Genomic DNA, 19,098 nt, shown 5'->3' with positions numbered 1-19,098 from the left:
ATATTTATTTAGACTCGACTGTATACATATTATAGTTACAATTGGGTTGAGTAGACAGACATTCACGTCATGATAAAAGATAGAGATGGACAATACAGTTTTTAACCAAACGGGACACTTAAAAAATAAAATTACATATTTTTCAAGATTAATGACTTAGTTTTTTAATGGTATTTTCCCTGTAGAATAAGGAACCCCGAATCATCTACCCCTAAAAATAAAGCTAATGGCCTTATGGCATAGTTTCGTATGAAATCATAGTGCGTATGATCCAGTAGGGTTTGCAGGGGAACCCCAGAGTGAGCGATTTGTCAAATATGTCGGCACTACAGCTAAATTATATTTGAATTGGCGATGATTCGCAAAAAGCAACAGTTGTTAAAATCACTACTCTTTTGCTTCTTACAGTGACTTGCTTATTTTGTTTTATGGGAAGGTTCATTGACAAGCAGATATATTGTAAAGAAAGAAAAATGAATGACAAATGAATCACGTGAAAAGCGGTTCTAGGAGAACCCATTTGCATTTGTTTGTAAGTAGGTATATTGATCAAGTCCTTTCGAAAGATACCAATGTAATTGAGTGATGAGTTGAGTGATGAGTCTGAGAGGTATTGCCATTGGAATCTATTACCTATTCCCCTTTGAGTAAGATAAAGATAAAGATTTTTATTGTGCATAAATATACGTACAGTTATAGATAATAGTTGCAAATTACGTCTAACTAAATTTTGCCTTTGCAGGCATATACACATTTTACTCAGGCAATGAAATAACATAAGAGAAAGAAAACAATAATAATAAAAAAAAAACAAAAAATAAAGAATATATACAATGGATAAATAGGTCTATGAAATAACTATTTAGTTTTCATTCAAAAATTCTTTGACGTCATAAAAACAAAAAAAATATATTTCTTTTTGGGGTTCCCTACTTAATCCTCACAGTTATGAATAGGACATAGACACGAAAGTACACTTAATTTCCTAACATTACAAAGCATCATATCTGCATCCCCGGAGAGGTAGGCAAAGGTATATAGTATATACAGCCTCTCCTCGCTAGCTATATTAGGTATATGATTTCAACTACAGAAATGTAGAGTCGCGTTCTAAATCACGCTTAACACTATCAATATATCTCATACATAATATGCACATAACAATAAAAAACTACGGTAAGTATAACTATTACGTAAATCATTACTATGAAAGGTCGCAAAAACTCCGCACGTGCCAAACAGTCGTGAAACAACCCTTGTCGCCTGATTGTCGCCAGGCTACGCCTACATGTCGCGTCAACAAGACAGGCACATACATACATAAAGTCGCGCCTATTTCCCACCGGAGTAAGCAAAGACTACAGAATTCCATTTGCTATGATCCAGACACACTTCTCTTGCTTCCTCTACATTCATCAATCGCTTCATACACGCACGCCGGTTCAGAGTATGTCGTACTAAACCTTTTCTAAGGACATCTCCAATTTGGTCAATGTAAGACCTTCTAGGTCTTCCTCTACCAGCCCTACCATCAACTTTCACTTTCGCAAGACAAGCACACTTGTAACTTTTATATTTATTTGCAATAAAAAGAAATAACATTAAAATTGATTATTAGTTTAATATAAAAATCATTTAAGTAATGCTGCAATTTACCTAGACGTACCAATTAGTCAAGATTCTATTGTAATTAATTATATCCTACCTATCATTTCGGAGCATTACTTCGTGGCTAAGGAATAAAAGAAAAAGCGCAAAAAAATCCGCTATACAATAAGTAATTAAAGGGATTTAATATATTTGTAAACAATGGTAGGTATTTCAAGCACAAATGAATTCTGTAAGTACTCTAAATATTAAATGCATCAAGGTTTCGCTTACACATAACCAAGACTAATAAGCCTTGTTCCCAGACTAAAAAGAATAAATTAAAAAACTAACTTACCTATAAGTCCATCCACTCGACACAGGAACAACATCCACCACAGCAATCCGAAATGCGTGCATCGCGCCCCGGACGCTTTCAACATTTTTCCGAACTCACATCCTTTACGCGTTGCATTTTCCCCAAAACCCGTAACTTTACACTGGGAAACCTACCGCATGTTAATTACTAATCACTAGATTATCTTATTAAAATGGGCACTGGCTTTACATCGTACTTTTTGTAATTGGATTTAAGGTTGAATGACAGCGAGTGTAAACACGCGTATATGTAACGGAGCGGCGAGAGACGCGACCTCCCTGTTCGAAAGCTCATGCGGTACTGAAGTAAATTAAAATTAGTACGAACGCGCGAACGTTGGAAATCGAGTGGGTTACGGAATACACCTAGTAGAGTGTAGAGTGGTCGTAGCGCGTAGCGGAAAAGCCCGTCGTAATGAGGGATTTTCCAGGCTTCTTTTCCCAAGAAAAATTATAGATGGCGCTGTACAGACTCCGGCCAAGTAGTTAATGCCATCTGCGGCAAATCTACAACAAAACACGTCAAAAAAAAAATAAGCTGTACAGATTTGCCTTCGTTTAACCTTCTAATTTCCTGAATAACAAACTTAAGCAACTTTTATATTCGTTTTTGAGCATAAAATTTTTACCCATGTTACTTGTTATAAAGAGAAGCAATATTCATGTATCTGATACAAATATCAAGCAATTTTTATTTTAGTTAGGAATATACCCTATGCATTAGATTCTATTTTTGAAATATTTTTTTCACGACAGGTCACGTTAAATCTGAACAGGGCCAATGTCTATAGTTTTTTTTGGGAAACGTACCCTGAATAGTCCCTCATTGATCGTGTTTTCATCATAATTCCAATGTTTGGGCTATACCGACAATATGATTAGTCTCCTCTATCACGAAAAGCTGCGATGCGTACGAATGAGTCCATATTAAAAGAGCTCAAGATCACGACGCGGCTCTCCTCAATATGCCGGAATCGTGCCCTAAGCTTCTTCGGACATATTATGCGGTCTCCGAAGCACAGTCTGGAGAAGCAGATCATCAGAAGGAGATCAGATCGTTGAGCAAATGGATGGCAAACGTGCGCGAGGAAGGGCGCCTACGAGGTGGTCTGACATCGTGAAGAAGACGGTGGGCGGCAGCATACAGAGGGCGGTCCACGCAGCATATAGCCGTACCGAGTGGAAAACCATAACCTGTGGTCGCGATCCTCAGCAGTGAGGGAACGACGAAGAAGAATCACGAAAAGAGGTATTGATATAGTGACATAAACATCTCGACCACCCAAGAAAAGAATAAAGTTTTTAGGTACTATCAGTTCTCTTTCCACAAGTCAATTTATGTCCCTTTCACCACTTGACGTGCAGATGCTTGGAGTTTATGCTTATTGTACTCCCTTCGATCGACGAGGGATGGTCTGGTGCCTGGCAGCATGATGTAGGTACTTAACTTATATCATGATATGGTACCGATTGCTTCTATGCTGTTTTGGAAGCTACTAAAACAGAACTCGTTCACCTGTTTATCTTTCCAAGCATGAAGTAAAATTTACAGAGAGATTAAGTATGTCATTTCTAACATGATGTTAATATTATGGGCGATACGCTGATCCCTAGTGTAAGGTTCATCTTAGGACTTTTTTACCTTTGATGGGTTTGCTCTTGGCCCTAGCTTTACTCGAAGGCATTGACGAGGAACAGACGACAGAATGTGCCTGTTCAGTCTGGCCTTAAAAGCACCCGGGTTATATGCATTCGAAAATACAGAAGACGACAGAGAATTTCACTTCATATCAACTGTGACTGCAAGTTATGCAAGCTCTGCCAACTTTAATACTAATTATTTCATTGTATACGTACCATTCTTCGCACAACATAGCATCACACCTATACAGGTATACTTACTGCCAAAGGGGTAGGCAGAGGTGTATTGTAAGTATATACAATCACTCATCGCCGGTTGTGTTTTTTTTTTTCATTTATTAATTAAAAGAACCTTACATCTGGTACAATTCACTGTCCACTAAAATGGAGGGCCATTTGAACGTGGACTAGCCAATGTTTGGGATGATTAAGTCTGAGTTAAGAATGAGTTTTTCCCGTATTTGTTAACTTAATTAATAACCACCCCCTTATAAGCTGACGCCATTTTAATTGCATTTTAGTAGTGAATGACACCTCAATATCGAGCACAAAAGATTGCGTGACTAAACTTTATGTAACAAAGTTGTCAAAAGCTCTACAAAGCTCACGCAATTCCTACTATTTTTGATTAAATTTATTGAAAGGTGAGACCAAAAATTGCAGTCATTATTTTTCTATCGGTAAAATAAAAAAAAGATCTGTAGAGTTTAGATCTGTCAAAGTACAGAAGGCAGCGTTATGACCACGGAATAGAAGAAACAAGTTGTAAAGCCCTAACGCGCATTTTGTATGAGAACCGCTGTCGCCGGTTCAACCCCACTCTTTGATAGACAGCAATTTTATCATTACTTTTCGTGAGATAGTGCATCCAAAAGTTTTTTTTTTTTAATAAGTAGCTGATCGTACTAAGTTTTTTACCTTTCATGTGAGAAGGAGGGATCTTCTTGCATGATATTAGATTTTTTTCCTTGCAAAACCACCTTTTAATGTACTATCGTGGAGCTCCGTGCGTTCATAAAGTTTGCGGACGAGAGGAGTGCTAATTTGAAGCATTAATTATTTGCTCATAGGTACTTGTATGGCGCGCGTTTCGCGCTCACTCGGCTCACTTTCCAGCCTCTTTTTTCAATTCCGCTGTTGTGGCGTTCATTAGCATAATCAAGATTAGAGCCAATCGATTCTGTTCTAACACTACTGTGTCGGGTTTTACGACATGCACTATCAATATGTGGTAAAACTTTGTCTACTTACTCGTAGCGTTCATTGATCGTGTTTAAAATCAGATAATGTATTCTGGCATTTTATAGACCGTTCTGTGGCTTATATGCGGTTGGAATATCGGCCCTTTACCCGCGGTGCCTGCCCTACATACTAATTAGATGAGTTGTTCATATTAAACACAGATACTGGTTGCGTGGAAGAAATTGCTGCTTAGTAATTGTGCAGCCAGATTATACTGATGTCTTTCGTCATGTGTGTATAGCTTTTTTGTGTGTTGTGTGCTATAAAGTATATTTGTATTGTATAATGTATGTGTAGAGTACACCTTTTGCATACTGCCATGATTTGGGTCGCCAACACACCATCACTGTACAGGCAGACCGTCCTGCATTGACTGTCTGTCTCGCTCTGTATTCAGATGACGTATGCGCCCGAGAGAAGGATAGCAATATCAATACACTACAGTATGCTATGTGTACCTACTTTAAAACTGTCACTAAGAAACTAAGCGATAGTTTTGATGATCAAAGGTCGAACCACATCTGGTAGCGAGCTTAAGCATAATACACCGGGCGTAGCCTTGCTGGTGCACGCGATCGCCTCTTCGATTTTGCTTCGACTCTCGGTAAGATCGCAGCGCGTAGGTTCGAACCCCAGCACGAGCAGGCAGGAGGCCCAAACCAATGCTTTTCGAATTAATAATAACGTGTTCAGTGGTGAAGGAAAACATCGTGAGACAACTCACATTCCCTAGAAATGCGTTTCGGAGATATGTGACAAATCAGAATCCCGCGTTGGTCGTGGTACAGTCATGAGCAATATAATGTACCCACTTTAGGACTAAGTATGCTCAAGTCCATGTTTTTATATGAGAACTGTCACATTGACATAATCTTGAGGGCCGTCTCAAAGCTGAGATTGGTTTATTAATACCATCCTAACATATTTGACATTTAGTGAGTGAGACTTACAGTTCAATTTGTCAAAAAAGTTAATGTGACATGGTAGGTACCAAGTGTATTAATGCTCGTGACCGTACACCTCGTCAGTTCACCTTTCCTTTTTATAATTTTTTTTTTTCAAGGTAATTATCATGGACAACTAGTTTAAGGTCATTTTTTTTGTATCTACGTCATTTCGCACGGTGTTATGGCTGAGGAAAAGAAATGCCAAGAAACTGCAACAGCAACACATCTTTTAAATCAATGTAAGTATACATTGCATTATATTTAATAACTAGATTGACACATTTTATAATTTAGGTAACTCACCCCCTCTGGGTATTACTTTAGTCGCCGGTAAGTAAGAGAGAGACCGCGTAGATTACGTCTCGCTTGCTCGCGTTAAGAAGAGACGGGACACGGTAAGAATTAGATTTTTGTTTGGAGTGTCCAGGATTTGAATTAAATTAATGAAAAAGGGAATGTGGAAGTGGGGACATAAAAACAAGACATTTCACTTAACCATACATTTATTTTGTGGCGTTATTTTATTACTATACTTAATACAGTTACATTATAATGTACATCAAGAAATAATACACCTTTTGTTAATTTTCTGTTCGACATTAGGTTAGATTAGGATCAGCGTTCATTATACGAAAATTCGGTACTTTTTAAGACATCTACAAAATGTTTTATTCGTCTTCTTCTCTCGTGTAGGTTTTGAGGTCAATGACCGGTGTTATCACCCTGACACGTGACAGGTTACTCTTGAGCCGCCAAAGACCAGTGATATGGCTTATGTAATAACTACTTAAGTAAAATGTAATAACTACTTAAGTAAATAGTAGCCGGGACCGAGTGCTTAACGTGCCCTCCGAAGAACGCATCACTTGAGTGATCAGCCTGCAATGTCCTAACCAAACTAAAGATCACAAAGTGATTTTTGTCCCCATCAGGAATCGAAGCGGGGACCTCCAGATCGACAGACCAACGCTCTTACCACTAGACCACGGAGGCCAAGAAAGGGACAATGGATCCTATTTGTATCTACGAATGATTTACTGTTTTAAGTTGGTACTGTATTCATTGCCTACCGAAAAAAGTAGATTTTTTTCAGACTTCAGCACATATAAGAGCCCCGTAGACGATCAAACAATTTGTCAAACACGATTTATCATTTGCAGAGTACTTAATACACAGTTAAGCACTCCTATCAACTACCGAATATCCGTATATTTAGCGCTAACCCTTACAACTTTATAGTACAATCAACTGCAAGTCAAACGTTAACCCGTTGTCTTATGTAACAGAAATAAAATCGACTTTAGCAGTGCGTGTCAACTTTTAACCGCCGTTGAATGTACATAAACAGAAAAAGTATTACAATGATTTGCTTATAATATATTATAAAAACTAACATTATTAATTTAAAATAATATATTGTCCTCTTTAAATCTCGTTCATCACATATTTATATGTTGAAATGGCTGTATGAATATATTGGCCCCGATTCCTGCAGTCACCTCCTAATTTTAAGTTATACCCGTCGTTTTCTTATCCGCCGAAAAGGAAAGGGACGGATGATGGACAACTGTAACTTGCTGTTATCTCGGCTATTGGCCAATATCAAAATTTAGGAAGTGTTTTTTTCTGCATAAAATTGACGTGTGTTCCATAATTTTTATGCCTGTCGATTTACCTTTCGTTTTCGGCGGATGAGAAAATGACAGGTATAACTTAAAATAAATTTAAGATGGCGTATAATGGAGAGATAAAAAGGCCATATCAAAGCAATATTGTTATTTGACATTTGATTGCATTGCGCACTTACTTTTATATGCGCGAATGTCAAATTGCCATATTGATTTTCTACGTGGCCTTTTTAACCCCCCTGGAATCAGGACCACAGTCCCTTAGAAATGCAAATAATGAATAAAGAAACTTGGGTCTAAATTGATTCTAGCTTAATAGACTACCTTAAATAATGCTGGACATAAATAGTCACTACCAAAGAAGATGCAGAGTAAACAGATTGTTGAAACAGAGGTAATGTCCTAACCAAACTAGGGATGGAAAGGTGATTTACGTAAATTGTCCCCGCCGGGATTCGAACCCGGGATCTCCGGATCGTGAGTCTAAAGCTCAACCCAGAGGTAGGTCCAATGACCACAGCATAGACTGACATCCTATAAACAAATAAACTCACATTCGCTAATGATCTTTTCTAAAAAAAGGCGTTCCAACCGTTTTGTAAATACGTACACATTAAATAATATAGTATAAGTTCATTCCCTCAAATCAAGATGTTATGGTTGTTACAATAAAGAGCAATATCTACAACCGTACAGTGTCTTCATTACACCCATTGGGACTAAATTCGATCTTGACACGCCTTCGTTTAGTGACAAGTTACGCAGCGGACACCTTACAGGGATTGGTAGTCTATTTGTTTATATACGAGGTCAATGTCGTAAACCAAATAAGTGGTAAGATCATACCCGATTTCTATTTTATACACATTTAAAAGTAAACATGAATTTGTATGAAAGTCGTTGTATGGCTAAGAACCAGTGTATGCCCTAAAACTAAATGTAAAATAAATAGGTAAATATTTTTAACAAAAGCTGATGCGAATTAGAATTGAAATAAGTGAATATTTTTGTTTCTTTATGCCTCAATGTTTCGGCTGGTTAAAGAAAATATGCAAAATCATGCTAACAAAACTATAATACACACTGTCACCTTGTAAAATTAACATTAAAACACAAGCAATGCACGAAATCGATATTTCCTACAAACTACTCGTTTGTACCGATTACTATCAGGCTTGTCACAAAACCGACAGAGGAATTATGACCTTCTCATGATGTAGTATAATAGCTATGCACTTGAAACTTCACATATTTAATAAGTGTACAGCTGACAATATATCCTGAGAATTTGGTTTATCTGGTGTAATCCAAACCCGAGTTCGTAGGTAGGTAGGTTTGGAGAAAAGATAGGTAGTCCTGCCCTTGCGCTTCGCTTTGCTCGTCTTGGCGGAACTACCGTGCCCCCAGCTTATATCCTCGATGGCATAGAATAAAAATATATACCACGTATAGAACGGTGACCCTCCGCCCCCCACAAATACAAGTACCGGTCGCCAATCTCACCCCTTTTGACTTTTACTTTAGTCCAAATGACCGCCGTAAGCTAAGGAGTAAGCGGATGCGCGCGCACGGACTGTCTATCTCACTCGCACTTACGTGGTAAAGCGGCACACAGTAAGAATGAGATTTTTGTATGGAGTGTCCGGGGTGTGATAATGGGCCATCATAATGGGCGACGGGCTGATCACCTGTCATACAATTCATCACATCCATTCTAGAACTTCGAATCAAGTGAGTGCAAGTTGTGTTCTGATTATGTGTGCTCTGCCCACCTTATTGGGGGTTACGGGCGTGAATTTTTGTCTTTTTGTAACTGTATTCACGAAAATATCGAGTTCCTGCACCATAATCCATCACATAACATTAGTCAGTAAAGTCAAGCTAATATCTACTCTATGTCATTTACTATTAAAACTCGAATATTATAGCACTGTCTTGTCTAAGGAGACCACACCGATTTAACTATAATTATTTTTGTTACATATATATCTGTACCCTGTTTATCAAAACTTACAAGCCCTGTATTACAAGAAAATTTCTTATAAAAAATTTCATTATTAAAATTATCAAAACTACACATGTTAATTACATGTTACAAGTGTCAATATTTATTGCACGAGTAGATTTTACAATCCCTCTACTTTTTTTGATAAACGTAATTTACACGTACTTGTAACTTGTAGCTTGTGAACGTGTAGACTTGTAAGTTTTGATAAACACGGCACTGCAGTGGAGCAGCGTGGAGTATGCCCCATACCTACCCCCCAGTTGATTGAAGGGAGGAACGTCCCCAGCAGTGGGACGTATCCAAACCCCATCGATTAACTATTATCTCTGGAAACCTTGGCGTTAAGAAATAATGCCACAAATAGACAAAACAAATAGAAAAATGTTACAATTATTACATTTGGTTATATATTTTATTTATCAACAGTTTATTTATCTTTCTAGATTGGTCTAAACTTCGGTCTAAGAGTACTTATGATCAGTGAAATATAAAATAACTGTTGATACAAATACAAGTGCCGATTCAAGTGGACAAAAATTTCATATTGGTGCCAATTAGGTAGTTACCTCAAAGATAAATTATGAAATTCTGTTTACCAAATAAAGACAGATCTAAAGGTGACAAAAAACTTTTCCTTTTTTTCTATTTAACTTATTTATGATTTTTAATAAAGAAAAATGTAATAATAAGTGCTACATTTTGTCACGTTTTCTATGACGTCACAGGTTGCTTTTTCATACAAATTCCATAGTAATTTCATGTTTAGTAAAAAGTAACTGATTTGTCTCGTTAAAAACTAGCCTATTATGTCAGACAGTTTTAATCTTTACTAAATTTGTCAGTGTCAAAAAATCATTGATATCCTTCTCTAACGATAAGTGCAAGAAAAAGATGAAGATATTTTTACAAATGTCAAACAAAACTAAAGTTGAGTTTCGGCACCATTAGGTTATCTTGGATAACACATTGTTCGTGTGAAATTTTGTTTCTTTTAACAGATTTTTTCAGAACAATGGTGTAAGTCGATTGTTTTCCCCACGTCATCCAATTCTGCTCACGCCTTGTAGCCAAGCCACGCAATGTTTTCTTTTTTGATTATGTTTTGTTTTTTGTATTTTCATCCCTTGAATCCAATCCTTGCCTCTAGGAGTAGTGAGGTCCGTCCTCGAATGTAAGTAAGATAAAATCCAGTTTCTTCTACATAAGTGTGTTCAGTGATGTGAATTTCCCATGAGTGTTCCCACTTTGGGAATGTTTTCAGCAGTAATAAGGCGCAGTTAAGTAAAATTACCTTAGGCACATAGAATCAGAATTTGTGGTAAACAAATTATCGCCTAACAAAAACCCATAGGAAGCATACAGTCTCTCATATCGAAGCTCAATTTCTTATGAACTACATAAATAGGCCTTACACGTCTTTAAAAATTTTGCCCATAACAGCCCAAGGTAAAACATTGGTGCCAATTGACAGTTCTAAAACTAGTGCCGTCCTTCACTTACAATAAGTGCACAAAAGAGATAGAGATAGTTTTAGTCCTGTGGTATTAATAATAAAATTAAGTTGTTGGTTGCCCGAATCAGCACCAATGTTTATTTTAGATTGACAGTTTTAAAAGTAGATCTGTCCTTTATTTACCTGGAGTACGAGAAAGAGACAGTACTAGCTATGAAACTGTCAAACTAATCTAGATCTATGAGAAAAAGCACTGTTAGACAGTTTTAGTACTACTCCGATTCTTGTCCGATCGAAGTCCGAAAATGACGGAGAGTAGAAAATTACTACGAGATATTGGATAAATGTAGAGTACTCCTATCGATAAACCACTATCGATAGTTTAAAAACAAACAATAGTATCGATAGCAATACTATATCGATACAATATATCGATAGTCTAGATCATGGTATAATAAAACTAGGTAGGTGTGCTTAAAAGTGTCAGTTAACATTTCAAGGTTAGCCGCGCCGACTTCATCTCACCCTCCGTTGCCATTTTTGTAACAAATAAAGTATCCACGCGACTAAAATGTTTTTTTACATTTACTTTGCAAGGCAATTTTGATATTGTAGTAAAATTATTACTTACAGTTTTAATGATTTTTAAATATGTGACAAGTGATAGTAATTAAGTAGACTAGTCAGTAATTCGCTTAATTTTTAATAATACAATTTAAGCCTTTGGAATGTTGGAGATACCAATTTAATGGTAACACGTCATCAAACGGCTAGCAATGGCGGCTTTTCATATGTTTGAGCATACCTACCATGTACCGTGTATATTGTACCATGGTCTATGATTTTCAAGGTCAACAGTCGTATTGGCAACAGTAATGTAGAGCGCAAGCTACATACAAACAGTTCTACAGCCTCTCCGGATCCGTCGCTTGACGGACTCAGCTCAGATAAGAATCAGTGTAGTGCGAAAACGGCCTTAAAGTAAGTACTTTTTCAGATGTCCTAGTATTTACTTGGCAATTGGCATAGAGATTGAGTACTAGCAAAATACGGAACCCAATTTTTAACCACACATAGAGCCTAATAACCTAAAATAAACAGTAAACATTTATAACCTACATTTGCGGGAGGAATTCGATGGGTGTGGCGAACTTGAAGTCTTCTGGGAACAGTTTCGCGGCGAATGGGTACATGAGCTTGTATGACTGTCTGATGGTCACGTCGGCCACGCCGGCGATGTCGCCTATCTCTTTCTGGCTACGTTTGTCTTCCGACGCCTAGAAAGAGAGAAGACATAATTTGTAATATGGCCGATTTAGAAACCGTGAATATTGTGTAATACAATCTGAAAATGGTAGCAAAATATCTACTTCCGACACTGTTTTAAAGTAAAGAAGCTCATTAAAAACGACTTTATACTATAAGCTTTCCAATGTCAATTATCTGGTCATTCTGTCTAAAAAAGGAATATTTCTATTTGACATTTGTTTGCGTGGCGCACTTAGTTTTATATACGCAAATGTCAAACTGCAATATTGCTTTTTTAGATGAAAAAAGGAAGAGGCGAAACGTTAGTGGGGATTGGTGGTATAACCACAACATCAGGATGAAATTAGGGCCAAGATCCTCACCTGTGAAGCCATGTAGATTGCCGCAGCGGCCACTGAGATAGGGCTGCGCCCGGACACAATGTCCAACTCCCCGGCTTTCCTGGCAATATGTGTCGCCGCCCTCTGCACCGAATTCGGAAGTCCCAGGTTCGAGCAGAACCGAGACATAAAATCTGCTGTTGTGATAAGGTCCACTGATGTCTCCAAAGCTTTGAGAATCAGTTTGAAGCACCGTCCGATTTCTTTCTTGCTGATTTTGCTGACAGCGCAGATTTCCTTGAAGGTACGTGGAACACCCTCCTGTCTGCAAGCGATGTATAGACACGCCGAGGCTATGGCGTCGTTCGCCCTGCCTTTCAGGTTCTTGCCGTCGTGGACCTTGAAATTAATTTTAAGAAATATTAGAAATACTACAGAACAGCCTCCATGGTCTAACAGCTTTCATGGTCTAAAAGCTCCCATGGTCTAACAGCTTCCATGGTCTAGCAGCCGCCTTGGATTCCCCACGGGAACATTGTCGACATCACTTTGTGAGTTGATCGCCCGATTTTTTGTCCGAAACTAAGATGATCCGTACTTCGGAAGGCACGTTAACGTACATAGTTGTTATATGAGCCATGTCAGGGGCCTTTGGAGACTGAATAATAAACCTGTCAGTAACGTTGCTGAGGTTGGTAATACACCTGACAATCCACACGGTACACGAGTGCTTAGTAGGTCCTATCACTACCTATCAATTTGCTTTGGATGACATTCAGTACTCGGCCGGATTCGTCTTGTGCGTAGTTGTGACACCATTTCACATTCACAGTATTCACACACTGACCATGAAATCAGCGAGAGGTGTTTTGTTAATTCGCATGAATCGTACGTTGAGAGTTGTACCCAGGAAAAGTCCTTGCATTGTTATAAAACTACTTGGGATCCCACAAAACCATTTTCAACGTGAGTAAATTCATTAGTTGTTTTCAAAAAAACCAAAGGAGTGGTCAAACGTTAAGGAATAATATCGCAGACACCTGTGTAGCTAAACTGATAGCAGACGGTCAATTACGAAATTAACGTTGTCATACGTACATAAGATCACGTCTATTTCCTGTTTTTTTTTTTCACTATTTTATTTTTGTTTTATATTATTTATTTACACAGTATAAGACGCTTATCTAAAAGCCTAAATAAGGCTTACGCGAGAAGCGAATGAGAATTGCTCCCTCGTTACAATAATATCATAACATTACCTTTAGAACCCAAGTAAATTCTTTAAAGTACGTTTACATGTTTTTATGTTAGTAAGTATTGTAGGGAGCGCTGGTAAATTATAATAAAACCCCACACAAATAATTGAATGAACTGTATTACTTAGGATATTATATTAAATTACAAGATCCAAACATTGAGACGCGTTGGTTTGCTCGCGCTAGAGATGTGACTGACCATAAATGGTAGACTATTAGGTATGTCCCATACAAGTATGTCCGTTTGTTTGTCTTTAGGTAACTTATTCAATATATCGGGTAATAAGTATTTCCACGTCCTCATGCCATATGCGTTATTAGTTTTAGGTTTGTTAGGGTAAACACAGACCACTGTGATACTGACACACCACTTCCGCTTCTTGAACACGCATCAAAATCTTCAACCATGCTCGGCGGTTTAGAGTAACCAAACCAATGTCTATAGCATAAAATGAAGAATAATACTACGTATAGAATGGTAATTCTCCGCCCCGCACTAATTCGTATCGGGCGCCAAACTCACCCCCTCAAATGGCCACCTAAACAGCCGTAAGCCGCTAAGGAGTAAGGGGGAAAGCGCACAGACTCTATCTCGCTTGCACTTACGCGATAAAGCAGCACAAGGTAAGAATGAGATATTTTATGGAGTGTTCAAGATGTGCCTATAGTAAAAACTAGTTTTAATCATGGAAAACGCGTTTTCACTAAAAACGGGTTTTAACCGTGACAATGGTGCTAATTCCTGCAGACGCCATCTAATTTTATTTTAAATTATATCTAGCATTTTCTTATCCGCTGAAAAAGACGTGACATCGACAGACATAAAATTTAAGGAGCACACGTCAATTTTTAAGCAGAAATCTAAAACAACCATCTAAAAATTTTACATCGGCCAATAACCCGACAGAGTTAAGTAGACAGCACGTCAAATGCTTGTCTTCTGAACTAAGAGGAACGAAGTCACAAAATATGTCTTCTGAAAGAAGAATGAAGAAAGGAAGGGTTTGCCTGTACATGTCCTGAGTTTGGGTACTTGTGCAAGAAAGAATAACTTATTGATTGATTGAAGGAATATCAGGAGAAAAATTTATAACCTGGCATGATATTATTCATTGTATGTCTCTTCACCACAAACCAAGTGACACTTTAAATTGCCTTGTGACAACTTTTACGTTCATCATCATCATCAGCCCATTAACGTCCCCACTGCTGGGGCACGGGCCTTCCCTATGGATGGATAGGAAGAACGGGCCTTAAACCATCACGCGGGCCCAATGCGGATTGATGGTTATTAACGACTAACGAACGAACGGCTTAACGTGCCTTCCGAAGCACGGAGGAGCTCGACATGAAAACTTTTTTTTTGTGGTCACCCATCCTATGACCGGCCTTTGCGAAAGTTGCTTAACTTCAACAATCACAGACCGAGCGCGTTTACCGCTGCGCCACCGAGCTCCTCTCTCTCAACTTTTACATTACCATGGCTAAATCATAATTACTATTTCTTAAAAACAATAGTAGTTTCATAACATCAGAAAGTATTAGTGAGTAATGAAACAGGTACATTGAATTGCCTTTTGTTACGCTGCTGCCCATAAATCGAAAAATTTTGTATGCCTAGAATGTTATGTGATTTATAGCTATTTACTGCGTAATATTCCATAAGTAATGTGTGCAAAAGTTATGTTTATTTACTACTTTACGTTAAAATGATTACTGCAAAACAGGCATACTAAAACGAATTAAGTGGAACACTGATAATCATGTAAATGATGATGATACATGGTATACATGACTCTCACTGTAAGGTCGCAGGTTCGAATTCAGCACAGACCTAAACCAATGATTTTCGAAATCATTTTTGAAATCCATGTTTGATTATCACATGCTCAGCAGTGAAGGAAAACAACGTGAGAAAACCCACGTTTCGGTGGTATGAGACCTAAGCTGTATTGGGCTGGTTACTCTTTGTGAGTTGGAAGGTCAGACAGGCAGTCGCTTCTGTAAAAAACCGGATCTGTCATATCTTCAGGTTAGGTAAGCGAACCCCGTGTAAACGCGATAAAGCTAGGGAGGTGACTGATATCTATACATACATAGTTTTACATTATGCATACAAAAAGTCACACCATATGGTAGCGGACAGCCATTATTAGGACTCTTAAAATAGATAATTTATGAAGAACTGTGTAGTAGTTTAGTGAGCTCTAGTTTCCGCATTTAGACTCTCAGGTGGTCCATTATATGTGGAACAGTATAGTAACTTATCATAAAAAAAACTTACCTGTTTAAATAAATTGTTAGCTCTGTCCACAATGGTTTTAGGTAAGTTGATGCGGTCGGCCATAGTATTTATTTCTCGGAAAGCATTTATCAATGCTCGGTCTGTACTGCTGATGTTCCGCCGGTTCTGATACTTTGATACTCCGAAACTGTCAAATGATGCATCTCCTCGCCCTGGTCCAATGATGGTAGACAAGTCTCCACCTGATAGCAATGGGTTCTCCGGACCACCAACACGAGAAGGGTCCACTCCAGACTTTTCATTGCTGAATGTACGCCATTCTGAACCCACATCTATGACTCTAAAAAATTATGCAAAATGCTTTAGTACATATGTTGTATAAATATGTGTACCTATATAAGGATAATGTGAGAATAATTAACATTGAGCATTGAGAGAATCTCAATAAACATGTACAATTAACTGCATCCTTGCACAATATTAGCACCAAATTATACAGATGACCTCAAACGGATAAGTAAAACTGACATATGCACGTTCGGGACATTGCTGAGAGCGCTGCGGTGGCCGTGGAAAGCTCCATTTGGGAATTTCGTAAACATTGCAAAAGAGAGTATTTGATTACCTGTCGCCGACCACCAGGCCGCATTCGGAGCAGATCATGTCCCCGGCGCGGTAGTCCTCGATAAGCGGAGCGTCTGGGTGCGCATAGCACACCACCTTATTCGCCTCAATCCTAAAACCACAAACGAAAGGAACATCAACAAGTAGAAATCGCCCCGACCACCGAAACAACTTTTGCAACACTTTCACACACTAATTTCATCACCACCAAAAACTTACGTAGATTGTTATTGAACATTACTATAAGCCTGCTGTATATTAAATAAACAACTTCGATACGAAGTTTACAGTAATAAAAATAAATTAGAAAAACAGACCTCGACGTGCTCGCCATGATTGTCAAGTAGTATAGACTAAATTGTTTTGTTTTTAATTTGATAACTGACATTTCGTTTAGGGTATGGATACCAGGAGTTTTGCCGAACTTACACCATAGACACGATGCAAAGCGAAATGTTTCACAAAAGCTGCAACAGATGGCGCTAGACGTTTCAAAGTTCCCTTGTTCTGTTTACGATATTTCGAATCAAAATACTTTGCCATAAGTTTTTAGGTATTTATTTTTATCTTAGCTGACGCGTTAAATTAAGTTAATCTGGACATAGGTACATAGATAAACTCACGTCCGTAATACCTAATTAAATAGAGCCAAAGTATTCAGAAGATAACTTCCAGTTACTTTTAAACCTAAGACGACGAACCTATGGTCACAATAATGAGACCTGCGCCCACTATACTTTTAAAAACCGGTTAAAAAGGCTACAATCTGCAATCCCTTTGTCTGTCCAAATTTCTAATTACAGATTTATAATAAATATAATACATTCCGACAAGACCAATGTCTCGGTGCGTGAGATTAGTATTCAATACCTACAAAGTAACCATTGTTATTAACAAACTGGTTACTATTTATTACCATCGAATTCACTTGAAACCATTAAACCTGTTAACCTACTCACGAATATGAGAAGTATTAACCGTGACAATATTGATTCTGATTAATTTTACAATTGTTAATTATAATGCATAATATGAAAATAATGCTAAATAAGAAATTACTTTGGAGTTTACGTGAGCCATGTCAGGGGCCTTTGGTGTCTCAATAAGAACACTAACATCAGGGTGAGGGCGACCGTATGAAGACGTAGGTCTGTAACGATGTCATCTCATCAAGGCAAGTCCTTTATAAGTAAGTCATTTTTTCCATTATACCTGATTGTTTTAAATATACGGGGAATTTGCAGGGAATATACCTAATCAGGAATAAGAGATAAATTCACCCAATGAGTTGCATAAGATAAGTAGACTGATTGATTTGATTTGTAAAGTTCTTTATTCAATGTACTTACCTAATTTGTTACATAAGTTGTTTTCTCGACAGTCAAAGAAAAACAAACATAGGTAGTTTAGGTAGGTATCTACCTCTCTCCCCCTAGCGGGTAGGTACCTACCTAAAACTTCACAAAAATACTACGAGCAGTATTTTAAAAATGATTTTAACATTTTTTATAAACAACTTGATAGTAGGTAATTTTCAATTTATAACCGTACCTTATCTTGTATAAACTTTGAATAAGTAGTTACAATTATACAATACTTATTTATAGGTATTTCTGCAGTCTCAACTACAGATAAGTATAATTGGTAAATAAGCCATTTTTATTGACGATATGAACATTATATCTTAATAGTAACAAAAAGACTAGGCATCCACCACAGGCTTCGTCAAATAAATAATTAAGTTAATTATTAGTTAATTATTTAGTAGTTAGTATTAGTAGTTAGTTATTAGTTAATTAATATTGATACATTAAATAATTAAGTACCTACAATATTAAAATAGACATCAACACAACTAAATAAACATCGAAGTCATCTTAACGAGTGAGGGTTAAACGAAAAAAGTACTTTTTTATTTCAATTAGAGGTGATAGAATCTAATTATAAGAGTTAGGTAGATATAGAAAACTATCTCCGAAGCCTTAAAGGAGCTAGGCCTTACAGAAAAGGGCTTGAAGGACCTTCGAAGAAAAATGAAAAACAGATTTATAGACGAACGAGGCAAGAACCAAAAAAAAAAAAAGAAAGCAAGAAAGCAAAAGGCAAGGGTGGAAGTACGAAGAAGGCAGACCCCACCATCAGATGGGAATAATAAATGCTAAGGAGAGAGAGAGAGATGGATAGACGAACAGACCGACGGACAACAAAGTGATTTGAGCCTATTGAGCTTCAGAACATAATAAACAAAGTAAATTTAACTTTCTACTAGTTTATCGTGGATAATTAATACATTACAAAATTAATTTGATTTCGGTCTTTGACAGATTTCAATTGTCTACCGAGTTACAGAATAGCAACTACAGAACTAAAGCTTAGATTTTATTTATTTTTTTACCTTTGATGGGTTTGCCCTTGGCCCCAGACTAGCCCGAAGGCATTGACGAGGCCTAAGATGGAGCTCGCTCGCCCGGAAGGAGCCTGTTCACTCGGGCCTTGAAAG

General features: G+C 37.6%; 3 protein-coding genes across 4 annotated transcripts in view; all 3 read right to left on the bottom strand.

Moving 5' to 3' along the window:
- Positions 1 to 2,248, bottom strand: part of LOC126370425 (uncharacterized) — a 142,791-nt gene extending 140,543 nt beyond the window's left edge. For both annotated transcript variants that reach the window (XM_050015266.1, XM_050015273.1), the window contains exon 1: positions 1,946 to 2,248. In XM_050015266.1, the coding sequence (XP_049871223.1) occupies positions 1,946 to 2,030 (85 nt within the window). In that variant the 5' untranslated portion in view covers positions 2,031 to 2,248. The remainder of the gene's footprint in view (positions 1 to 1,945) is intronic.
- The window catches only part of LOC126370333 (mRNA-capping enzyme), a 373,272-nt gene that overhangs the window by 272,218 nt on the left and 81,956 nt on the right, over positions 1 to 19,098 (bottom strand). The window lies entirely within an intron of this gene.
- Positions 6,281 to 16,953, bottom strand: LOC126371111 (transcription initiation factor IIB). The gene is made up of 5 exons (XM_050016326.1): positions 16,916 to 16,953; positions 16,600 to 16,710; positions 16,014 to 16,314; positions 12,516 to 12,872; positions 6,281 to 12,161 (listed from the first exon to the last, which is right to left on the bottom strand). Exons 1-5 carry the CDS (start codon positions 16,930 to 16,932, stop codon positions 12,000 to 12,002), a joined length of 948 nt encoding a protein of 315 aa, XP_049872283.1. The 5' UTR covers positions 16,933 to 16,953; the 3' UTR covers positions 6,281 to 11,999.

The sequence above is a fragment of the Pectinophora gossypiella genome, chromosome 1 (genome assembly GCF_024362695.1).
Source record: "Pectinophora gossypiella chromosome 1, ilPecGoss1.1, whole genome shotgun sequence".
NCBI classification, from domain to species: Eukaryota; Metazoa; Arthropoda; class Insecta; order Lepidoptera; family Gelechiidae; genus Pectinophora; species Pectinophora gossypiella.
Note: the sequence above shows the minus strand (reverse complement) of the source record. Positions and strands in the feature narration are given on the sequence as shown.

Excerpts from the sequence above, each read along its gene's own strand:
- LOC126371111 (XM_050016326.1), bottom strand. Across the intron at positions 16,315-16,599 it reads GGCCTGGTGGTCGGCGACAG|AGTCATAGATGTGGGTTCAG; the intron begins GTAATCAAATAC and ends ATAATTTTTTAG. Across the intron at positions 12,873-16,013 it reads CTAACAATTTATTTAAACAG|GTCCACGACGGCAAGAACCT; the intron begins GTAAGTTTTTTT and ends ATTAATTTCAAG.